This window comes from Lynx rufus, unplaced genomic scaffold (assembly GCF_022079265.1).
Source record: "Lynx rufus isolate CCGP_SWC_20201006 ecotype Redwood Valley unplaced genomic scaffold, mLynRuf1.p SCAF_18, whole genome shotgun sequence".
Lineage (NCBI taxonomy): Eukaryota > Metazoa > Chordata > Mammalia > Carnivora > Felidae > Lynx > Lynx rufus.
Window position 1 is genome coordinate 2,435,244 of NW_025814832.1, and position 23,665 is coordinate 2,458,908.

At 39.4% G+C, this 23,665-nt stretch overlaps 1 protein-coding gene across 2 annotated transcripts in view; it reads left to right on the top strand.

The window, feature by feature from the left end:
* YWHAE (tyrosine 3-monooxygenase/tryptophan 5-monooxygenase activation protein epsilon) overlaps positions 1 to 23,665 on the top strand; it is a 54,511-nt gene that overhangs the window by 21,880 nt on the left and 8,966 nt on the right. The window contains exons 1-2 of one of the 2 annotated variants that reach the window (XM_047080647.1): positions 3,436 to 3,514; positions 19,983 to 20,182. In XM_047080647.1, coding sequence (XP_046936603.1) covers positions 3,451 to 3,514; positions 19,983 to 20,182 — 264 coding nt within the window. In that variant the 5' untranslated portion in view covers positions 3,436 to 3,450. Of the gene's footprint in view, positions 1 to 3,435; positions 3,515 to 19,982; positions 20,183 to 23,665 lie in introns of those variants that run through there. The other variant, XM_047080646.1, reaches the window with a different exon arrangement.

The following is a 23,665-nucleotide window of genomic DNA, read 5'->3' on the forward strand; positions in this document are numbered from 1 at the left end:
GTCATCAAGAGTGCAGTATTGGAATTAAGCATGTGAGGCCTAAGAATGAGTTATCTGGGCTAGAAAGAGGAGATGGAGTTAGGTGATGCAAAAGGTTCTATTTATTAGGCTTAGATTCTAAACCGTGTTCTTTATTTAGCTCATTACTGCATCAAGCATATTGTTAACATTCCTCTGAGGGCTTACATCCTCCTGGATTCCTCTGTCCCCCCTTTTTTAAATCTTGGAAGAGAGGCAAGCAAAGAAAAGGATTTTTAAGATGCTGTTGAGTTCTGTTACTTGCTACAGAATTTGCCTATGCAGTCTTCCTTTTAACTCTCAGAACCTAGTGAGAGGTGGGTATCTCTGATCAGGAAACAGTCTTACAGAGATTACCTGACATAGGTTAAATAGCTTGTAAATAAATACATAAGGCAGGAAGAAAGTCTCATCTGAGTCTTTCTGGCTGTAAAGGTGGTGTTTTCCTAGCATGCTATATTTCTCAAAGTGTGTGTGTGTTTTTTGGTCCACTTACTGAGAGTACAAGTGAGAATTGTGGAAGTGTTACTAGAATTGAATAGGACCTCTTTAGAGAGGCTTCCCAGACATATTTTCTATTTCAAAAATCCTATTTCCTCCAACACAAAGTATACTTCTATTGACTTCTAAGTTAATTTATTAATTCTGTCCACTTGAAGCCGTTTAAACTCTTGCTTAAAAATCCCAGGAGAAGCTTCAAATCTTGCAAAATTATTTACTTCAAATTTCCTTCCTTTATAACTTCTAAAAATTTATTTTTTAAAAGTATTTATTTTTGAGAGAGAGCGTGCAAGCTGGGGAGGGGCAGAGAGAGGGGAAGAGAGAGAGAATCCCAAGCAGGCTCTCTGCACTGAGCGCAGAGCCAGATATGAGGCTTGAACCTACAAACTGTGAGATCATGACGTGAGCTGAAATCAAGAGTTGGTCACTTCACCAAGTGAGCCACCCAGGTACACCAAGACTTTTTTTTTTATAGATTGAATTACAGTTTTGAGTAATGCAAAATCGTAAACTATGTTTTAGCATCTCCTAGAATTCCTTAGTGATTTGGAAGCCCACTCAAGTGCAAATAGACTTTAAAATGATGGCACCACAAACTTTGAGTAGACTTAAGCAGTCGAATTATTTATGATAAAGTTAAAATTGTCAAATTTGGCAGGGATTTAATGTTTAACAACCATTATAAGTTAGTTTAGCTAAGAATGTTTTGTAACCAACTTAATCTCATGGGTTTATTAGAGTGTAGTTATGTCAAAAATCATGTTCCATAGGGATTATACTGAATTTGTTGTAGGGTTAACTGATACTGTACTCTCCCTTAAGATTGTCAAATGAAAATTTATTTTCCATGCTTTATGGTACAGAACTGGTATCTCCAATGGAGTATTTGTCGATGTGATAAAGTGCATGGTATTTAGAAAAATCTGTGTATCTATGTATTCCTAAATGTTTTTTTCTTTCATTTTTAAAAGTTTATTTCTGAGAGAGAACACAAGCAGGGGAGGTGCAGAGAGAGAGGGGGACAGGGGCTCAGAAGCAGGCTCTGCACCGATGCAGGACTCAAACCCATGAACCACGAATGAGATCATGACCTTAGCTGAAGTTTGGTGCTCAACTGACTGAACCACCTAGGCACCCTGGTGTATTCCTAAGTATTAACAGCAGAGTCTTTGCTACCAAGTTATTTGGATCTTTTATAAATCTGTAAGGCAGAGTATTGATTGTCATTGAATTATCTATGAATTGGCCAAATTTCGTTTGGCTGATAATTTCAGCCATTCCTTGGATATTGTGTAAGTCCATCAGTTCTGAAAGAAGCATAATACCTGAACTTTGACATATATAATTTTTTTAAGGTGTATTTATTAATTTTGAGAATCCCAATCAGGCTCTGTGCTGTCAGCTGTAAGCCTGACACAGAGTTGGAACCCATGAACCGTGAGATCATGATCTGAGTAGAAATCAAGAGTCAGACGCTTAGCTCACTGAGTCACCCAGGCACCCCACTATGTGTATCTTTTAAAAATAATGTCTGCTTTGACTTGACAGCCTTTTTTTTTTTTTAATTTTAGTGTGGTTTCATTGGCTTTTCTTTTTCTTTTATATTGATACACTAGTGCTTCCTCCCCTCTTTTCACAACTTCTGTACTTAGGCAGAAGGGCCATGTGAGCTGTTCATCAGTGAAATGTGAGCAGCACTTATGTGCGTAACTGTAGAGGCAGTGAAAACCCCTTTCCTGATTATTTTGTTTTTTCCTTTTCTGCTTTGACCAGGAATCCTCAACTATCAAAAGGCATAGTTCCTCACTTAAGAAACCTTGTGTGAAGTCTCTGAAATTTGGGGAGTAATTTTGTTCCCAAGCATATCCTCCCCCCCAGGCTATTGATTCTTTAGAAAAGGTTTAAACCTGTTTACAGCCTCTTTTGTGTTTTCAAATTGAGATGCTAAGTAGATTTCACCCAGGCTACTCTGCTTTCTAGAATTTTAGGGGATTGTTTAAAATTTATATGCTAACTTTACTGAAGATGAGTAAAAATCATCCTTTGACTGTTATCTTAAATATGTGCATGCCAAATGAAGGACGTTTTACTTCTCTGGTAGCTTCAGAATATGAATGAATAAAGGGGCGTGATACTTCACCATTTCTGTGTAGACTAATTCTCTGGTGGAGTTCCTTCTTTTCATTCCTTTATTTCTAAACTGCATCTCTTTAAAATTAAGTATGGAGATTTACATTAGAAATTTGTTTTAAGAGAGAGAGCACACGTGTGAGCGTGCAGCACATACTGGAACAAGCAGGGAAGAGGGGCAGAGGGAGGGGGAGAGGGGGAGAGAGAGAGAGAGAGAGAGAGAGAGAGAGAGAGAGAGAGAGAGAGAGAGAGAGAAAATGAATATGAATATATCTTAAGCATGCCCCACGCTCAGCATAGAGCCAGACTTGGGCTCCGTTCCATGACCCCCAGGATCATGACCTGATTAGGACGCTCAACTGACTGAGCCACCCAGGTGCCTCCTAACTACTGAGGTTTGTTTAATTTGTTATATTAAGTTCTCTGGCGTTTATTTTAGGTCTTTTAGTTCTCCCTATGGTCCTTAATTTAGCTATTCTTCCAGTGTATTTGCTGGAGCAGGTCTGGGTTTTTGGTTTTTATTCACTTGGGTGTCCCACCCCCCCCATGCGGACATCAGGTTTTTCTTTGCTGCTGTACTTCCTCCTTTTTGAGCCCAGAAGACGCAAATACATATATTTTTTACATATGGTGCAAGAGTCATTCATGTTCATACAGGGGTCTCTCCCCTCAGTGTTAATATCTCTGATAATCATAAGATGGGGACATTCTTAAAATTTAAACTGTTGACACACTCCTTCTAATAAGTTTACCTCTTTTTATCATCAAAGGATAAAATACTTTTTCGCAGCAGCTGGGAAAATGCTGCAGGATGTTTTGTTCTCTTCTTGCTGTTCTCTTCTAGTGCAAGTGGCTTTCCATGATGGTAAGTCTTTTCTGTGGTATTTATCCTTATTTTTAGATTTTTAAAAATAAGTGAAGTGTCTGTAAGATAATAGTCATCATGTGATGAAAGAATATTCAAGGTAAGGGAAAGATAGTGGCATTTTATTGGAATGTACAGGTCTTACACTGTCATTTATAATTGTACAGTATTTACCTCTTTTGGTAGATGTACTATTATTTAATAGAATATTATTTAGCAAAAAGAACTATAGGGGCAGGTTAAGCGCCTGACTTGGCTCAGGTCTTCATCTCACGATTCACAGGTTTTGAGCCCAGTGTTGGGCTCTCTGCTGTCAGCAGGGAGCCTGTTTCAGATTCTCTTTCCCACTTCTTTCTCTGCCCCTCCCCCGACCATGCGCATGCTTGCATGCTTATTCGCTCTCTCTCAAAAATAAATAAGCATTAAAAAATATTTTTATTTCAGGAAGTAATAACTTCTCTATTGATCAGTCCAGATATATGCATATAAAATATATTTTGATAGGTCCCAAACTGTTTCAAACAACCATTCCTGAGAACTAATAATTAGTCTAGAGAGAGAGTTTTACTGAGATGATTTTTATAATTACACCAATGTGAATTTTAGAGAGTTTTACAGTTTACAGAGGTACCTTGTTTTTTTCCTGATCTTCCCCCATCCCCATTATAGGTCTGAGTCATCCCTAAGATAACTTTGCATTCTTTCCATGTGACATAGTGATTTGGGAAACTTGCCTTCATGCAGGCCAGCAGGAGCAGTAGAGGGACAGAGAGAGAGGGGGAGAGGTAGAGGGAATCTTAAGCAGGTTCCATGCCTAGCACGGACTAGGGGCCCAATCTTAGAACCCTTACTTAGATCATGACCTGAGCCAGAATCAAGAGTCGGACCCTTAACCAGTTGAGCCACCCAGGTGCCCCTTTCCTTCCCTTTTTAAGGCTGAATAATATTTTATTGTATGTATATATTACATTTTGCTTATCCATTCATCCACTGATGGACACTTGGGTTGTTTCCATGTTTTAGCTATTGTGAATAATGCTGCTGTGAACATGTGTGTACAAATATGTTTTCAAGACCCTGCTTTCAATTCTTTTTGGTATATTCCCAGAAGTAAAATTGTTGGGTTATATGGTAATTGTATTTAACAAGTTTTGTGGAAGGAAATGTTTTACTGTTTCACACAGCAACTATACCATTTTTCATGCCCACCAACAGTGCAGGGTCTAATTCTCCACAGCCTCGTCAGCACTTCTTTCCTGCTTTTTTGGTGGTAGCCATCCTTATCTTTTATTTTTTTTAATTTTTTTAAAAGCTTTTATTTAAATTCCAGTTACCATACAGTGTAATGTTAGTTTCAGGTGTACGATATAGTGATTTGACAGTTCCATACATCACCTGGTGCTCATCACAAGTGCACTCCTTAATCCTCATCACCTATGTAACCTGTACCCCCAACCCCCACCTCCTTTCTGATAACCATCGGTTTATTTTTTTTTAAATCTTTTAAATGTTTATTTTTTGAGACAGAGAGTGGGGGAGGGGCAGAGAGGCCAACAGAGGATCTGAAGCAGCCTCTGCTGACAACACAGAGCCCTATGCGGGGCTCGAACTCAAGAAACACAGGATCATGACCTGAGCTGAAGTCGGACGCTTAACCAACTTGAGCCACCCAGGCACCCCAAGTTTGTTTTCTATAGCTGAGAGTCTGTTTCTTGGTTTGCCTCTTTTTTTTCCCCCTTTGCTCTTTTGTTTCCTAAATTCCATATATGAGTGAAATCATATGGTATTTGTCTTCATCTGACTGACTTCACTTAGCATAAATACTCTCTAGTGCCATCCATGTTGTTGGAAATGGGCAAGATTTCATTCCCTTTTTTTTTAACTTTTTTTTTTTTTTTTTAAATTATTGAGAGAGCATGAGCATGAGCGTGGGAGTGGCAGAGAGAGGGGGAGACAAAAGAATCTGAAGCAGGCTCCAGGCTCGGAGCTGTCAGCACAGAGCCCGACACGGGGCTTGAACTCCCAAACTGCTAGATCATGACCTGAGCTGAAGTCAGATGCTCAACTGACTGAGCCACCTAGGTGCCCCATGGATTTCATTCTTTTTTATGACTAATATTAAACACACACACTTAGTTTCTTTGTGCCTCTCCCTCCCCCCCCCCCCCAGTTCATCAATCTATGGTTACTTGGGCTGTTTCCATAATTTGGCTAATGTAGATAATGCTGCTGTAAACATAGGGGTGCATGTATCCCTTTGAGTTAATATTTTTATATTCTTTGGGTAAATACCTAATAGTGTGATTATCTTTAAAAAATTTTTTTTAATGTTTATTTATTTTTGAGACAGTGCTAGAGACAGAGTGCAAGCGGCGGAGGGGCAGACAGAGGGAGACATAGAATTTGAAGTAGGCTTCAGCACAGAGCCCGATGCGGGGCTTGAACTCATGAACTGTGGGATCATGACCTGAGCTGACGTTTAACCGACTGAGCTACCCAGGCGTCCCAGTGTGACTATTTTTTAAATAGATAAAGGACAGCCAGGATTTTTCTTTCACTGTCCTCTTAAATGCGCCCTAGGAGCTCTTGACTGGGAAAAGTGGCATTTTTTTTTTTAACCCTCTTTTATAGATTTAATTGATGGGTTTATTTCCCACCCACCCTTTTTTACACCAACCAGTCACTTTTCCATTTAAAACATGTTATAATCCTACTCATTCTGTTTGTCTTCTCTTGATGATAAGTAGTGGAGCTTCTAGACCAGGTTCTCACAATATCCCTAAATGCTTTGACTCTTGTAATGTGAAATGGTGTTGGTTCTCCTTTGGTCATTTCGTGTACAGGATTCAAGGTAGGATCCCTGAAGATACCATAGTCTTGTTAGTTGGGAATATTATTTGAATGTGTAGGCACTTTACCAAAGTGAGATAACATAAGACACTATACTAAATTTCCCTTTATATATTTAAAGAACAGACCTCAGATTTTCAGGATGATGATACCTTGGGTCTCAGGGACCTCTTTAGGGACAGATATAAGTAAGTTTTCTACCAAATAATACTGCTGACAGATGATTACAGAATCTTTGGTCCTATCTAGAAGGAATCCTTAAAGATTTCATTTACCTCTGACATAGTCAAGCCCACCAGAGCCTATTTCTGTCTTTTTATTTAACATAGTTTGTCTTACTGTCTTTATTCTTTCATCACATGTTTGTGTTCCTTTTGTGGCATTAGATACTATGCTCTTCTGGAAATATAGATAAAAACACATTTCTTGACCTTTTAGGAAAGTAATTTTTTTAAAAATTACTTTTTAAGTGTTTATTTTTGAGAGAGTGTGAGCAGGAGAGGTGCAGAGGGCGGCGGGGACAGCGGATCCTAAGTGGGCTCTACACTGACAGGAGAGCCCAATGTGGGGCTCGAACTCATGAACTGTCAGGTCATGGCCTGAGCTGAAGTTGAAGTCTATGCTTAATCAGCCGAGCCACCCAGGCACCCCAGGAAGGGAATTTTCTAAATTATTGATTGACTGGAAAGTTATATTTGATGGGGAGAAAAAACACTGATCTTCAGAGAAATGTGTACATGGATTGGGAAGCACAGGAAGGCTTTATAGAATGAGATGTTTGAGTTTGATTCAGAGTGATGAATAATTTCCTAGGCAAAGAAGAACAGTCACGGGCCAACTGATCGACCTTTACATAAAGCAAACCCAGTACCTCTCCAGAACCTTGAGTGACAGAACCTTTGTAAGGCAGTGTCTGATGCTATTATGGCCTTTTTCTTTTCTTGGGATGATTACTTTCAGTGTTCTTGGACTTAAGAATTTCTTGTTTCTATGAGCATTTAACTTGGAAAGTTCGTTGAATGTGGTGTTTGAGAGTTTAGGCACTTAAGTTAAATTGTCTGGTTTTGAATTATTAAAAAAAATTTTTTTTTAGACAGAGCACAAGTGGGGGAGGGGCAGAGAGAGAAGGAGACCCAGAATCCTAAGCAGGCTCCAGGCTCTGAGCTGTCAGCACAGCCCGACACGGGGTTCTAACCCATGAACTGTGAGATCATTGACCTGAGCCCAAGTCAGTTGCTTAAGTGACTAAGCCACCCAGGCGCCCCTGTTTTTGTGTTTTAAAGTCAGGATTATGTTTTGTAACCACTGGCAAGTATTTTTTCCGTTTTGGGAATAATTATGGTTATGACCCTGTATGCTTCAGTACAAGGTACATTAATTCTGTCAGCTAGTACAGTGCCTGCTCATTTTTCCATGACGGATGCTGAACAGTTTGCTTCTCTTCTGACCCTGGATCTCATTAGGAACTGTAGAATTAGGCATTGCAATTTTTAGTCAGTTTAATAGGTGGAAACATGCCCCCTTGTAGATTTGTACTTTGTCTTTATAAGATTACAGGGCTATTGAATCTCAGCAGAAACTTGCTTTACCAGCTGTTGGGGACATCTTGGGATAATCATGTTTACTGGGACGTTGATGTAGAAATCTTAGTGGCATGGGAGTTATTCTGCTAGGCATGGGCATTAAGCTTTTTGGAGATAGTGTTCTGGAGGGTTAACTTGGTGGAAAAGGATGTGCTTTAAGCAAGAATAAGCCAAATTTTAATGTATTAAGCTTGTGTCTCTTGTCACTGCATCCGTTTATTGCATCTGTTCTTACTTCAATTAAAAAAAAAAAAAAGACTGGGTTGGGGGGTGGGGAGGAAAAGACCAAAGGATCCCCATCCAGATGAATTCAAATAAATATTCAAATCTGAGGTAGTATGATTAAATGAAAATACAGCTCTGGAGTCAGATTGCCTGGGTTTATAATCTACTGACTTTGTGATTTCGATCAAGTTTAACTTCCCTGTTCTTCAATTTCCTTATAAAATGGGGATAATACTGCTACCTACTTCAAAGGCTTGTTGAGAAGATTAAATGCATTAATACCTGCAAAGCATTTGGAACAGTGCCTGGCATGAGGTGTTTTATTTGTGAATGGTTTATTGAATGAATATATTTACACAAATACTTCAAAGAGCAAAACTAAGAAATAAAGCTAAATTAAAGTCAGGGTGAAAAATAGGGAACTTCTTTTGGCAGGATAGTCCCATAACAAATACAGGCAAGCTGATTTAAAGTAATTGATGTCTAACTAGGCTATTACTACACAGTAAAGGGGAAATGGCCTGGAACCAAACAGGCTTTTTTTTTTTTTTTTTTAACTTTATAAATTATTATTACTATTTTTGAGAGAAAAAGGGCACAAATGATCGAGGGGCAGAGAGAGAGAGAGAGACAGACAGAAGCAGGGCTCGAGTTCACCCAAAGCGGAACTCGAACTCACGAACTGTGAGATCATGACCTGAGACAAAGTCAGATGCTTTAACTGACTAAGCCACCCAGGTGCCCCCAAACAGGCATTTATTAGTATGTTTGATTATTGTGCCCTTTCTGTTGTTAGTATTCTAAATTTCAGTTTCTTTGATGATTTTCAGTCAGCTACCTATTGTCCACAAGCTACTTGGAAGTCTCCCAAATTTTGTCCAGAGTTTTTGTACCAAATTGCCTCTGCATCCACATGTAGTCTTTGACAGTGACACTCTATTCACTGGTTCATAAGTTTTGATCATACCTGCTGCAAACAGATTTGACAGCCATCCCCCATCCCATAAGTGCTTAGATCACATTGAGAAAATAGTTATTGCAGAGAAGACTTTGTGAAATACTAGTTAAATTGAGCATTTTATGTGAATATAATTGCGCTAATCCTGCTGATGGTGGTTTCGAAGGTGTGGCCAGTTTTGGATAAATGAGTTTTCACGTAAAGTTTTGGAGTACTTTATAGGTAGGATCATGTTTCTGTTGCTGGTGTTAAAAGGGTGAGGATGACACCAAGGTTTTCATGAGAGCTTCATTATAGTCATAATTTGCAAATTGGTACAAAGCGCTGGTTGTATAGAACACCCAGGGGTAGTAGGAAGTGCTTTTCTGACTCATGGCTACTACTCTCCCTTAATCTACTACCTTCAGGAATGGACAGATTCTGGAAGTTGAGGGGCTAAGAGGGAAGAGTTGGGGTCTTAAAAGTAAATAACATCTGCAACTCCATTATAAAAAGACAAGCCAATTAAAAGATTGGCAGAGCATCTGAATATTTTCCAGAGAAAGTACGCAGATGGCCAGTAAGCACATGAAAAGATGCTCAACATCATTAGCCATTAAAGAAATAAAAACCATGATGTGTATGACTTTGCACACACTGAGGTAACTTTTTTTTTATTTTTTTTTTATTTTTTTAAATTTTTTTTTTTTCCAACGTTTATTTATTTTTGGGACAGAGAGAGACAGAGCATGAACGGGGGAGGGGCAGAGAGAGAGGGAGACACAGAATCGGAAACAGGCTCCAGGCTCTGAGCCATCAGCCCAGAGCCTGATGCGGGGCTCGAACTCACGGACCGCGAGATCGTGACCTGGCTGAAGTCGGACGCTTAACCGTCTGCGCCACCCAGGCGCCCCACTTTTTTTTTTTTTTAAAGAAACTAACAAATATTGGTGAGAGTATGGAGAAATTAGAATCTTCCTATATTGCTAGTAGGAATGTAAAAATAGTGCAGCCCCTGTGAAAAAGTTTGGCAGTTCCTTCAAAAAGTTACTATGATGTCCCTGCAGTTCCACTGCTAGGTAATATAGGCAAGAGACCTGAAAGCATACTTCTGTGAATATTCATAGCAGCGTTAGTCATGGTGGCCAAAAAGTGAAAATTCAACTCACATGTCCACTAACTGGTAAATGTATAAATAAAATGTGGTCTATCCATATAGTTTGTGAACTATATTGTTAGGTGCTGCATTCTGGGTGAACCCTGAGACATGCTAATTGAAAGAAGCCAGTTACAAAGACAACATATTAGAAGCATACTTGGAGATATTGTTGATTTAGTTCCAGACTGCTGCAATAAAGCGAACATCCCAATGAAGCGAATATCCTAATCAAGTCAGATGAATTTTTTGGTTTGCTAGTGCATATAAAAGTTATTTTTACAATATGCTGTAGTCCTTAAGTATGCAGTAGCATTATGTCAAAAAAAATTACATACCTTAGTTAAAAATACTTTATTGCTAAAAAATGCTGTGTCTGAACTTTCAGTGAGTCTTTTTGGTGCTGGAATGTCTTGCCTTGTTGATGGCTGCTAATGATCAGGGTGGTGGTTGCTGAAGGTAGGGACGGTTGTGGCAGTGTCTTAAAAAAGACAACAGTGAGGTTTTCTGCATTGATTGATTTCCTTTCAGGAGCATGGGATGCTGTTTGATAGCATTTTGCCCATGGTAGAATGTCTTTCAAAATTGGGAATCAACGTCTAACCCTAACCCTAACCGTAACCCTAACCCTGCTAATGCTTTATCAACTAAGTCTAAGTATTATTTTAAATGCTTTAATGTCATTTCAGAAGTCTTTTTTCCAATTAAAATTTTTTTCTTAAATTTACATCCAGGTTAGTTAGCATATAGTACAATACTGATTGCAGGAGTCAAATCCAGTGATTCATCCTCTTCATATAATACCCAGTGCTCATCCCAACAAGTGTCATGCTTAATGCCCCTTGCCCATTTAGCCCATATCCCCACCCACAACCCCTTCAGCAACCCTGTTTGTTCTCTGTATTTAAGAGTATGTTATGTTTTGTCCCCCTCTCTGTTTTTATGGTTTTTTACTTCCTTTCCATTATGTTCATCTGTTTTGTGTCTTAAATTCCAGATATGAGTGAAGTCCTATTTGTCTTTCTCTAATTTTGCTTAGCACGATACACTCTAGTTCCATACATATTGTTTGAAATGGCAAGGTTTCATTCTTTTTGATTGCTGAATAATAATACTCCATTGTGTGTGTGTGTGTATCTCACATCTTTATCCATTCATCTGTCGATGGACGTTTGGGCTCTTTCCATACTTTGGCTGTTGTGGATAACACTGTTATAAACATTGGGGTGCATGTGCCCCTTTGAAACAGCATGCCTGTATCCTTTGGATAAATACGTAGTAGTGCAGTTGCTGGGTTGTAAGGTAGTTCTATTTTTAAATATTTTGAGGAAACTCCATACCGTTTTCCAGAGTGGTTGCACCAGTTTGCATCCCACTAGCAGTGAAAAAGGGTGCCTTTTTTCCCCACATCCTTGCCAACATCTGTTGTTGTCTGAGTTGTTAATTTGTAGCCATTCTGACAGGTGAGGTGGTATCTCATTGTGGTTTTGATTTGTATTTCCTTGATGATAAGTGATGTTGAGTATTTCATGTGTCTGTTAGCCATCTGGATGTCTTCTTTGGGAGAAGTGTCTATTCATGTCTTTTGCCCATTTCTTCACTGGATTATTTGGTTTTTGGGTGTTGATTTTGATAAGTTCTTTATAGATTTTGGATTCATTTCAGCAGTCTTAACCAGAAGTAAATTCCATCTCAAAAAAACCATTTTCTGGGGTGCCTGGGTGGTTCAGCCGGTTGAGTGTCCAACTTTGGCTCAGGTCATGGTCTTGCAGTTCGTGTGTTTGAGCCCCGTATCAAGATTGCGTTGGATTCTCTGTCCCCCTCCCTGCCCTTCCTCCACTCACACTCTCGCAAAGATAAATGAACATTAAAAAAAATAAACCATTTTCTTTGCTCCATTCATAAGAAGCAACCTAACTCCCTTATTTGTTAGTTTTATCATGAGATTGCAGCAGTTGAGTCAACCTTCAGGCCTACTTTGTTATTTTATTAGTTTATTTATTTATTTTGAGAGAGGGAGAGAGCATGCATGCGAGGGAGGGGCAGAGAGAGAGAATCCCAAACAGGCTCTGTACTGTCAGTTCAGAGCCTGATGCGGGGCTTGATCTCACGAACTGTGAGATCATGACCTGAACAGAAATCAAGAGAAATGAAGAGTTGGGCCTTTAACTGACTGAGCCACCCAGGAGCCCCTGTTATGTTATTTATTTTTTTTATTGGCTCTTAGAGTTTACACACAATGTTACATTAATTGCAGGTTTACAGCAGTGATTGAGCAACTGTATGGATTATACAATGCTCACCACAAGTGTAGCTACTTCTGTCACTATACAGCATTATCACAACACCACTGACTGTATTCCCTGTGCTGTACCTTTCATCCCTCTGACTTACTCATTCCATAACTGGAAGCCCATACCTCCCACTCTCCTTCACACTTTTGTCCATCCCCTACCTCCCTTTCCTCTGGCAGCTACCAGTTCTCTGTACTTAGGGGTCTGTTCCTGCTTTTTTGTTTGTTCTTTTATTTTGTTCTTTAGATTTCATATATACGTGAAATATGGTATTTGTCTTTCTCTGTCTTATTTCACTTGGCAGAATATCTTCTGTGTCCGTCCATATTATTGCAAATGACAAGAGGTCATTCTTTTTTGTGGCTGAGTAGTATTCCATGGAATGTATGTGTACACACTATATCTTTATCCATTCATCTCTTGATCGACACTTAGATTGCTTCCATATCTTGGTTATTGTAAATAATACTGTGATAAGTGGAGATGCATATATCTTTTCAAATTAGTGTTTTTATTTTCATTGAGTTAAATATTCAGTAGTGGAATTACTGGATCATATGGTATTTCTATTTTTAATTTGTAAACATTTTTTTATGTTTATTTTTTTATTTTTGAGAGAGAGAGAGACGGAGCATGAGTGGGAGAAGAGCAGAGAGAGAGAGAGAGAGAGAGACAGACAGACAGACAGACAGAATCCGAAGCAGGCTCCAGGCTCTGTCGGCACAGAGCCCGACGTGGAGCTTGAACCCACGAACTGTGAGACGATGACCTGAGCCGAAGTTGGACGCTCAGCCGACGGAGCCACCCAGGCGCCCCGTCTATTTTTAATTTTTTGAGGAATCTCCATACTGTTTTCTACAGTGGCTGTACGAATTTACATTCCCACCAGTAGTGCATTAGGGTTCCCTCTGTCCACATGTTCACCAACACTTATTTTTTGTCTTTTTGACAGTAGCCATTCTGACAGGTGATATTTTGGTTTTGATTAAGTCCACTTTTTAAAAAAAATTTTTTTTTTTTTCAACGTTTTTATTTATTTTTGGGACAGAGAGAGACAGAGCATGAACGGGGGAGGGGCAGAGAGAGAGGGAGACACAGAATCGGAAACAGGCTCCAGGCTCTGAGCCATCAGCCCAGAGCCTGACGCGGGGCTCGAACTCCCGGACCGGGAGATCGTGACCTGGCTGAAGTCGGATGCTTAACCGACTGCGCCACCCAGGCGCCCCTAAAAAAATTTTTTTTTAATGTTTATTTATTTTTGAGACAGAGAGAGACAGAGCATGAATGGGGGAGGGGCAGAGAGAGAGGGAGACACAGAGTTAGAAGCAGGCTCCAGGCTCTGAGCCATCAGCCCAGAGCCCGACGCGTAGTCCACTTTTTTTAAAGTTTATTTACGTAATGTCCACCCAACATGGGTCTTGAACTCATGATCCCAAGATCAAGAGTGGCATGCTGTACTGATTGAGCCAGCCAGGCACCCCTGAAATGTATTTCTTTTTTTTTTTCTTCTTTCTAAAATGTATTTGTTAATAATAGTGAAAGTTGAAATTATCCTTGATTCTTGGGATGGAGAATTGATATTGTGTTAGTAGGCATGTGAAAACCTTAATCTTGTCCATCTCCATCAGAGCTCTAGGGTGGCCAGGTCCATTGTCATTGAGCAGTAATATTTTGAAAAGGAATCTTTTTTCCTGAGCAGTAGGTCTCAATAGTAGGCTAAAAATAGTGAACTGTGTTGTAAACAGATGTGCTGTCATCAGGCTTTTGTTCCCTTATACTGTACAGGCAGAGTAGATTCAGTGTAATTTTTTTTGAAGATTATATTTTTAGTACTCTCTACAACCAGTGAGGGGCTTGAACTCACAACCCTGAGATCAAGAGTTGCATGCTGTACCGACTATGCTCGCCGGGCACCCAAATTTAGCATAATTCTTAAGGGCTGAGGATTTTCAGACTCGTCAGTGAACATTGGCTTCAACTTAAAATCACCAGCTGCTTTAGCCCTACCTAACATGAGAGTCACCCTATCCTTTGAAATTTTGAAACCAGGCATTGACTTCTCTTTAGCTGGGAAAATCTTAGATGGCCTGTAATAATATAAAGCTGTTTTATCAACACTGAAAATCTGTTGAGTGTGTAGCCACCTTCATTAATTATGTTAGCTAGATCTTCTGGATAACTTGTTGTAGCTTGTACCACAGCACTTGCTGCTTCACCTTGTTGTGGAAGGACTTTCTTCCCTTAAACCTCATGAACCAACCTTTGCTGGCCTGACTTTTCTTCTGTAGTTTCCTCCCCTCTCTCAGCCTTCATGTAATAGAAGAAAGTTAGGGCCTTGATCTGGATTAGGTTTTGGCTTAAGGGAATGTTGTGGCTAGTTTGATCTATCCAGACCACTAAAACTTCTCTGTATCAGGGATAAGGCTGTTTTGCTTTCTTATTATTCATGTGTTAACTGGAGTAGTGCTTTTCATTTCAACTTCAAGAACTTTTCCTTTGTATTCACAGTTTGGCAGATTGTTTGGCATAAGAGGCCTAGCTTTTGGCCTGCCTCAACTTTCACCATACCCTCCTTACTAAACTTAATCATTGCTAGCTTTTGATTTACAGTGAGAGTTGTGTGACTTCCTTTCACTTGAACACTTAGGGACCATTTTAGGGTTATTAACTGGCCTAATTTCAATATTGTAGTGTCTCAGAGAATAGAGAGGCTTGAGGAGAGAGGGAGAGATAGTGGAGTGTGGGGTGACAGGACATGGTACTGAAGATGAATAGCAGGTTGGTGGGACAGAACACATCATTTTGTTTGCCATTTTATATGGGTGCGGTTTGTGGTGCCCCAAAACAGTTGTAACATCAAAGATCACTGATTATAGATCGCCATAACAAATGTAATAATAATGAAAAATCAGCTTGAAATATTACGAGAATTATTGAAGTGTGACACAGAAACATGAAATGAACTGATGCTATTGGAAATATGGTGCTGAGGACTTGCTTAGTACAAAGTTGCTACAAATCTTCAATTTGTAAACAATGCAGTTGTAAAACAAGGTATGCCTACATAACATGGTTGCATTTATATGGAATGTCCGGAATGGTAAATCCGTAGAGATGGAAAGGAGATTGGTGGTTACTTAGGGTTGAGAGAATTGGGGTATATGTGGGGAGTGATGGCTAATGGGTATGGAGTGTTTCTTTTTCAGGTGAGATGAAACTGTTCTAAAACTGATTGTGGTCATCGTTGCACCACTTTGTGAATATAGTAAAAACCACTACATTGTGCATTTTATTTATTTTTAAAAATTTTATTTTTTAAAAATTTACATCCAAATTAGTTAGCGTATAGTGCAGCAATGATTCCAGGAGTAGATTCCTTAGTGCCCCTTACCCATTTTAGCCCATCCCTCCTCCCACACCCCCTCTAGTAACCCTCTGTTTGTTCTCCATATTTATGAGTCTCTTATGTTTTGGTCTCCTCCCTGTTTTTATATTTTTGTTTTCCTTCCCTTATGTTCATCTGTTTTGAAGATTAAAAGTCCTCATGTGGGTGAAGTCATAATATTTGTCTTTCTCTGACTAATTTCACTTAGCCTAATACTTCCAGTTCCATCCACGTAGTTGCAGATGGTAAGATTTCATTCTTTTTGATTGCCGAGTAATACTCCATTGTGTGTGTGTATATGTATGTATGTATATATATATACCACATCTTCTTTATCCATTCATCCACTGATGGACATTTGGGCTCTTTCCATACTTTGGCTATTGTTGATGGTGCTGCTATAAACATTGGGGTGCCTGTGTCCCTTCGAAACAGCACACCTGTATTCCTTGGATAAATACCTAGTAGCGCAATTGCTGGGTCGTAGGGTAGTTCTATTTTTAGTTTTTTGAGGCGCCTTCATACTGTTTTCCAGAGTGGCTGCACCAGCTTGCATTCTCATACATTGTACATTTTAAATGAGTGAATCATATAGGTGAAGATCAGTGAAGCTGTTGGTTAATAAAACTGGGTAACTGCTGCTTCTGTAGTTGTACCATAGTCTTTTGTGCATAGTTTGTGGCTTTCTAAAATGAAAGGAGTGATATACTTAATTGAATTGGATTGTAGACTATCATTGAGTCCTTTAATTCCATTTTCCTAGGGCCCTTGGGTGGCTCAGTTGGTTGAATGTTGGACTCTTGATTTTGGCTCAGGTTGTGATCAAGCTCTGCAACGGGCTCCATGCTGAGCCTTGATCCTGCTTGGGATTCTTTCTCTCCCCCTCTGCCTCTCTCCACTGTTCACGTTCTCCCTTTCTCTCAAAAAATTTAAAAAAATTTTTAAAAATATATTTCCCTCTTCTTACTGTAAAAATATTGTTAAAGTGTTGAAAATTTTAAAGCATAGAAAGTGAAGGAAATGCAAATTATCTGGAATAGTACTCAGACCTATCATTGTTAAATTTTTGGTGGTATTTTGTGTATAGTTTTTCCATATAGTTGCAAAGTCATACAATTTAAAAGAATTGTCTTTTGGTGTGGCTAGATTAATTTTTAAATTGCTTTGTTGGGGCCAATATAGAAAACTAATTACTGATTCACTTCTGAGGAATGTTTGTTAGTTTTTTGAAATTAAACTTGTATGGAAGTGATCTTGAAATTACCCTCTGACTCCACTGGCCCTAAATTTAGCCCTTTTTTTTTTCTAAATGTATGTTTATTTTTCAGAGAGAGAGAGAGAGAGAGAGAGAGCGCGCGCGCGCGCGCGCACAGGGGAGGGGCAGAGAAAGAGGGAGACACAGAAATGGAAACAGGCTCCAGGCTCTGAGCTGTCAGCACAGAGCCCAACGCTGTAACTCACAGACCGCAAGATCATGACCTGAGCCGAAGTCAGAGGCACAACTGACTGAGCCACCCAGGCGCCCCCCCCCCCCTCTTTTTTTAATGACTGTAGTTAAAAAAAAAAAAAGTTCTGGGGCACTTGGCTGGCTCAGTCCTTATAGCATGTGACTCTTGATCTCAAGGTGGTGAGTTCAAGCCCTGTGTTGGGCATGGAACCTACTGAATTAAAAAAAAAAATGAATGCTTTCAGGCTTCCACAAATGAATTAATGGTTTTATTACTGTACTCCCTACTATTTCTTTAATGCTTCAGAATTACATTAAAAATTACTTAAAGTATAATTTATATATGATAAAACATACCCCTTTTACATATACAGTTGACTCTTGAACAACAACATGGGCTTGAACTGAGCAGGTCTACTTACATGTGGATTTTTTTTTCAATGAACCAGTACAGTACTGTGAATGTATTTTCTCTTATGGAATTTTCTTTATAACTTTTTCTCTAGTTACTTTATTGTGGAATGCAGTATATAATAGATATAGCATACAGAAATATGTGTTAATTATCAGCAAGGCTTTTGGTCAGCATTCGGCTATTAGTAAAGGTTTTGGGGAGCTACAGGGTATACTTGGATTTCTGACTGTGCTTGGTGCCCTACTCTTGTGTGATTCAAGGGTTTATATTGTACAATTTAGTGTTTAGGTAAGTGTAACCACCACAGTGGAGCAATTTTCTTACTCCCCAAATTTCCTTTACACACAAGCCCGTCACTTCACCCCTATACCTTGGTATAACCACTTATTTGTTGTCTTTATAGTTTTGCAATTTCTGTGACTTGGCTTGAGTGAATTATATAGTCTTTTTTGGTCTGGCTTTTTTCAGTTAGAATGATTTTGTAATTCATCTATCTTCTGACTTTTTGTTTTAAAATTTGTTTTTGTGTGGGTTGGGGAGAAGGGAGTGCATGTGCCCACATACGTGTGCGAGCAAGGAATGGGCAGAGGGAGAGAGAGAACCCCATGCAGGCTTCTTGTCCTCCCAAGAACTGTGAGGTCATGACCCAAGCCGAAATTAACAGACTTAAAAGGCTGAGCCACCCCCAGGCGCCCCCTACATCTTGTTATTTGTATCCGTAGTTTATTTTTTTATTCTTGAGTAGTACTCCATTGTATACTTAGACTTTTGGGTTGTTTTCACCTTAGCGTTTTGAATAAAGTTGCCGTGACCATTTATTTGTGTGAAGGTCCTTGTTAAGATACATTTTAATTTCTTTTGGGAAATCTCTAGTAGTGGAATTACTGAGTCTTAATAGGGTTTTCTAACTATAAGAACTACCAAACTTTTCAAAGACCTTACTATCTTAATGTTTCTATTAATTTTCTGGTACTCCCTAAAGTGTAATTTTTTAAAACTTATTTTCCTGGGACAGCACATAATTTAACTGTTAAGGAGTGTTTCATAAAGTTACTATCTGTATCATATTTTAGAATATGCTTATGCTTAGAGTGTTAATGTATGCTAAGGGTATTTGTTAAAATGTAGATTCTTGGGGTCTTATGACCAAAGATTCTGAATCAGTAAAGAGCCACATGGTGATATGGCATTTAGTCTTTTCTAAAAGCATAGTTTTAGTAAATATATTTATCGGGTTAGTATTCATTGAGCTGTTTTTGGTTCTTCCTTTGCATTTCTCTGCATTGTTGTTCCCTGTGTTTTTCTTTAAACTTGGGGATCTCCTAAGGTTTATCTGGGCCCCTTTCTTAGCCCGCCACCTAGTGGTAACAAATAGGAACCATCAAAAGTTTTGCTAATGAATGTGTAGGAGGTGGACACTTTCTTTCTAAAGGTGGAAGGATGGAAACATCCAAAGTTACGTTTGGTTTGTGTTTGTGATTTAACCAAATGCTCAAATGCGTATGTTTGCTATATGAATGAATATTCTTTTCTCCCATGACATTTTTTGAAATAGAATTTATTTGTAAGAAAAAATATTTTAGAGCCTGTAAATTAAAACAGATTTTCTTAATGCTTATTTTATTTTCGAGAGAGCACGCGCATGAGTGGGGGAGGGGCAGAGAGAGGGAGACATAATCTGAAGCAAGCTCCAGGTTCTGAGTTGTCAGCACAGAGCCCAATGTGGGGCTTGAACCCACAAGCTGTGAGTTCATTGTCTAAGCCAAAGTTGGGGGTTTGACCGACTGAGCCACCCAGGTACCCCTAGAGCCTACAGATTTTTAATCTTTGTCTTAAACTGCCAGCTCAATTATTTTTACTGGGAAATGGGCAGATGTGCTTTCCTAGTTCCCTTATTTAATGAGACAGATGCTTCTAAGCTGTATTGAGTTAGGTGGCATATGAGGTTTTGATTCCATAGAACTTTTACTACAGATTCTCTTGTTCTAGGCTCTTAGTTTACTTTCTTTTACATGATTTTTGGTTTTTTACTCCTTTCAGGTATAATGATTGTAGTTATTTTTGTTAAAATTCTTACCTTTTTATACTAGCTTGACAGAAAAAAAGACCTATTGTGAAGGGATTTTGTATCAACAAAACTTACTTTGTAAGGTCTGATTTCACTTTTCCCTTATAGAAATGGTGGAATCGATGAAGAAGGTAGCAGGGATGGATGTGGAGTTGACAGTTGAAGAAAGAAACCTCCTATCTGTTGCATATAAAAATGTGATTGGAGCCAGAAGAGCTTCCTGGAGAATAATCAGCAGCATTGAACAGAAAGAAGAAAACAAGGGAGGAGAAGACAAACTAAAAATGATTCGGGAATATCGGCAAATGGTGAGATTATCATATCCTAGGCTTCTTTAAAGAAAGATGCCTCATGTTTTGGATATTTTATTTTAAAGCTCGGGGCATCTGGGTGACTCAGTCAGGTAAGCGTCCAATGTCATGCTCAGGTCATGATCTCATGGCTTGTGAGTTTGAACCCCACTTCGGGCTCTGTGTGCTGACAGCTCAGAACCTGGAGCCTGCTTTGGATTCTGTTTTTCTTGCCCCTCCCCTGCTTGTGCTCTGTCTCAGAAATAAACATTAAAAAATTTAGTAAAATTTTATTTAAGTAGTCTCTAAACCTGGTGTGGGGCTTGAACTCATGATTCTGAGATTGTCACATGCTCTTCCGACTGAGCCAGTCAGGCGTCCCAGGTTTTGAACATTTTATTTTATTATTTTTTTTTAAGAATTTTTAAAAAGTTCATTTATCTTGAGAGAGAGCAAGTGAGCATAAAAGCAGGGGAGGAACAGAGAGAGAGAGAATCCCAAGCAGGCTCTGCATTTACAGTGCAGAGCCTGATAATGGGTCGTGAACTCGTGAATGGTGAGATCATCTCCTGAGCCAAAATCAAGAGTTGGACACTTAACTGACTGAGCCACCCAGATGTCCCTGAACATTTTAGATCACACTGTAGTACACATGTGTAATATAAGTTTTATACTTGAATGGATTTGCATATTTTACTTAACCCAGATTATAGGTCATACAGTATTTCAGGATAGAGGTGAAGAAGTTTTCTCTGGAAGCTATAGAAGGTGCTCACTTTTGAGCACCAACAAGTAGAAACTAATTTAATCTTGTTTTTATTGTAGTTAACTGCAAAATACTTCATTGAGTGACTTGAAAGAACCATCCAGGACAATGTAACAAGTATTTTTGTGCCTCTTATGTGCCGCACAATTTGCTAGGTGCTATGGATGTAAAGATGAGACAAATACAGGTTACTTTGCATATGGAGGTTCAATCTAGTCATTGTTTTCTTAATTGAGTAGAAAATGTTAAAGGCATTGGACATTACTTCTTGAAGTTATTGTTTCAGGTATTTTATATATAAATGGAATTTTTTGTACTGTGAGTTTTGGTCAAAAAAGTACCATAGGCGTTGATCTAGGTCAGTGGTTTTCAACCAGAGGTGATTCTACTGCTCAGAGGGCATTTGGCAATTTCTGAAGACATTTTTGGTTGTCACAACTTGGAGGGTGCTATTGGCATCCAGTGGGTAGAGACAAGGATACTGTTTGCTGAATACCCTGTGCATAGAACAGCCCTGTATAGCAAAGAATGATCTAGTCCAAAATGTCAGGCTACTATTGAGAAAGTGGTTCTTGTGGAAGAGAAAGGCATATAAACACATTTTGAGTCCAGCGAGGGAAATTACAGGAACACTCAAAAAGTAGCATGGGGAATGAATTTGGTAGGGAGAGGGAAAAGGGCAACTACATTTATTATCTCCACTTTGTTGGACGCTGTTCTTGAGTGGGGAGATATTAATACACATAATTGTGCAACATAGCGTATTTATTTAAATTACCCTGTAAAGAATAGGTATTAGTCTACTTTGTAGATGGGAAAACTGAGGTTTTGAGTGACTTAAGAGGTGGTAAGCTGATATAGGGGCACGCCTGGGTGGCTCAGTCAGTTAAGCATCTGACTTTGGCCCAGGTCATGATCTCACAGTTCGTGAGTTCGAACCTAGTGTCAGGCTCTGTGCTAACAGCTTGGAGCTTGGGGCCTGCTTCGGGTTCTGTGTCTCCCTCTCTCTGCCCCTCCCCAGCTCATGCTCTCACTTTGTCAAAAATAAATAAACTTAAAATAATTTTTAAAAAAAGGTGGTAAGCTGATATCAGTGTGCTCATTAATGTCAAATATATTGGAACAAGAGTATGGGTTGTCAGTAGAAAAGTTTGGTGTCTCAGAGGAACGATGAAATGAGAAAGTTAAAAATGCTTAAGTGGCAGAATTCTGTGCTAAATTGTGGGATTTGGGCTAAGTAGGAAAGGAAGCAGGAAGCAAAGAGAGGGACTGATAAATTGGGGGAAGATGAAAGATTCAAGAGGCTGGAGGTCTTGATGTGTCTCTAATTAGGAATAACAGGAATAAAGAAGTAAGGAAGGAAGTTACAATGTAGTAGTGAAATAGAATTTAAGACTTCTTGGATAGGGGCGCCTGGGTGGCTCAGTCAGTTGAGCGTCCGACTTCGGCTCAGGTCATGATCTCGCAGTCTGTGAGTTCGAGCCCCGCGTTGGGCTCTGTGCTGACAACTCAGAGCCTGGAGCCTGCTTCGGATTCTGTGTCTCCCTCTGTCTCTGCCCCTCCCCTGCTCATGCTCTGTCTCTCTCTCTGTCAAAAATAAATAAAACGTTAAAAAAAAAAAAGACTTCTTGGATAAAGCAGCTCAGTTAGAGATGTTGACAAATAGGTCATGGAGTTGAGATCAGGGAACTGTATTGAAAGGAACATGGGTGATAATACCTTGGTGTGATACCAGGAATTGGAGAGGTAGCCTGTGAATGTGGTTGGAAGGCCTGTAGAGATCCACTGATAACAGATAGTGAAAAATTAGGTCACAGAGGATGAGCTTCCAGAGAGGAGCTGTTTGGAGTAACAGCAGCCAGTCATACTGAGTTAGTGGGGAGCTAAGAGAATTCAGAAATTTTTTCTCTTAGAATAATTGCTACTTGAAAAGCCATGAGGGAGGTAGTTTATTCAGGAAAGAGCTAGTTTAATTTAGGATCTGGATGAGATTATAGGAGAAGAGAGAGTGGGAGGATTCTTTACAATGGAAAGGAGGTTCCAGAGGGCATAAGAAGAACTTGGAAAGGTTCAGCAGTGTCACCATGAATTAATAGAAAATAGAGACTAAGATAATATGTATGTTCACTTGGGATATTCATCTTTGGTATGATAAATTGAGATGAGTGGCAATATTTACTGGAGTATACAGAGTTTTAGTGCTATAATTTGGCTGTGGATCTCTTCCACTTATGGCTGTTGAGCACAGTAGTGGTTAGGAATGTGAGCACTGGAGGCCAGTTGCCTGGGATTGAATTTTTATTCCATCCCTTATAAACCATGACCTTAGGTTTTCTAGCCTGCCTCTGTTCACATCATAACTCTGTCTCTTGTTTTAATGTTTATTTTTGAGAGAGAGACAGCACAGGCAGGGGAAGGGCAGAGAGAAAGGGAGACACAAAATCTCAAGCAGGCTACATGCTCTGAGCTGTCAGTGCAGAGCCTGACATAGGGCTGGAACCCATGAACCTCCAGATCATGACCTGAGCCAAAGTTGTATGCTCAGTAGACTGAGCTCCCCCAGGTGCCTCAAGATTTTTATTTTTATGTAGTATCCATACCCAACCTGGGGCTTGAACTCACAAGCCGGAGATTGAGAGTCCCATGCTCCATGGTCTGTGTCAGCCAGGCACTCCTGCCTTTTTTTTTTTTTTTTTTTTTTTTTTAAAGCACTTAGCAGCATGGAGAAAGAAAGA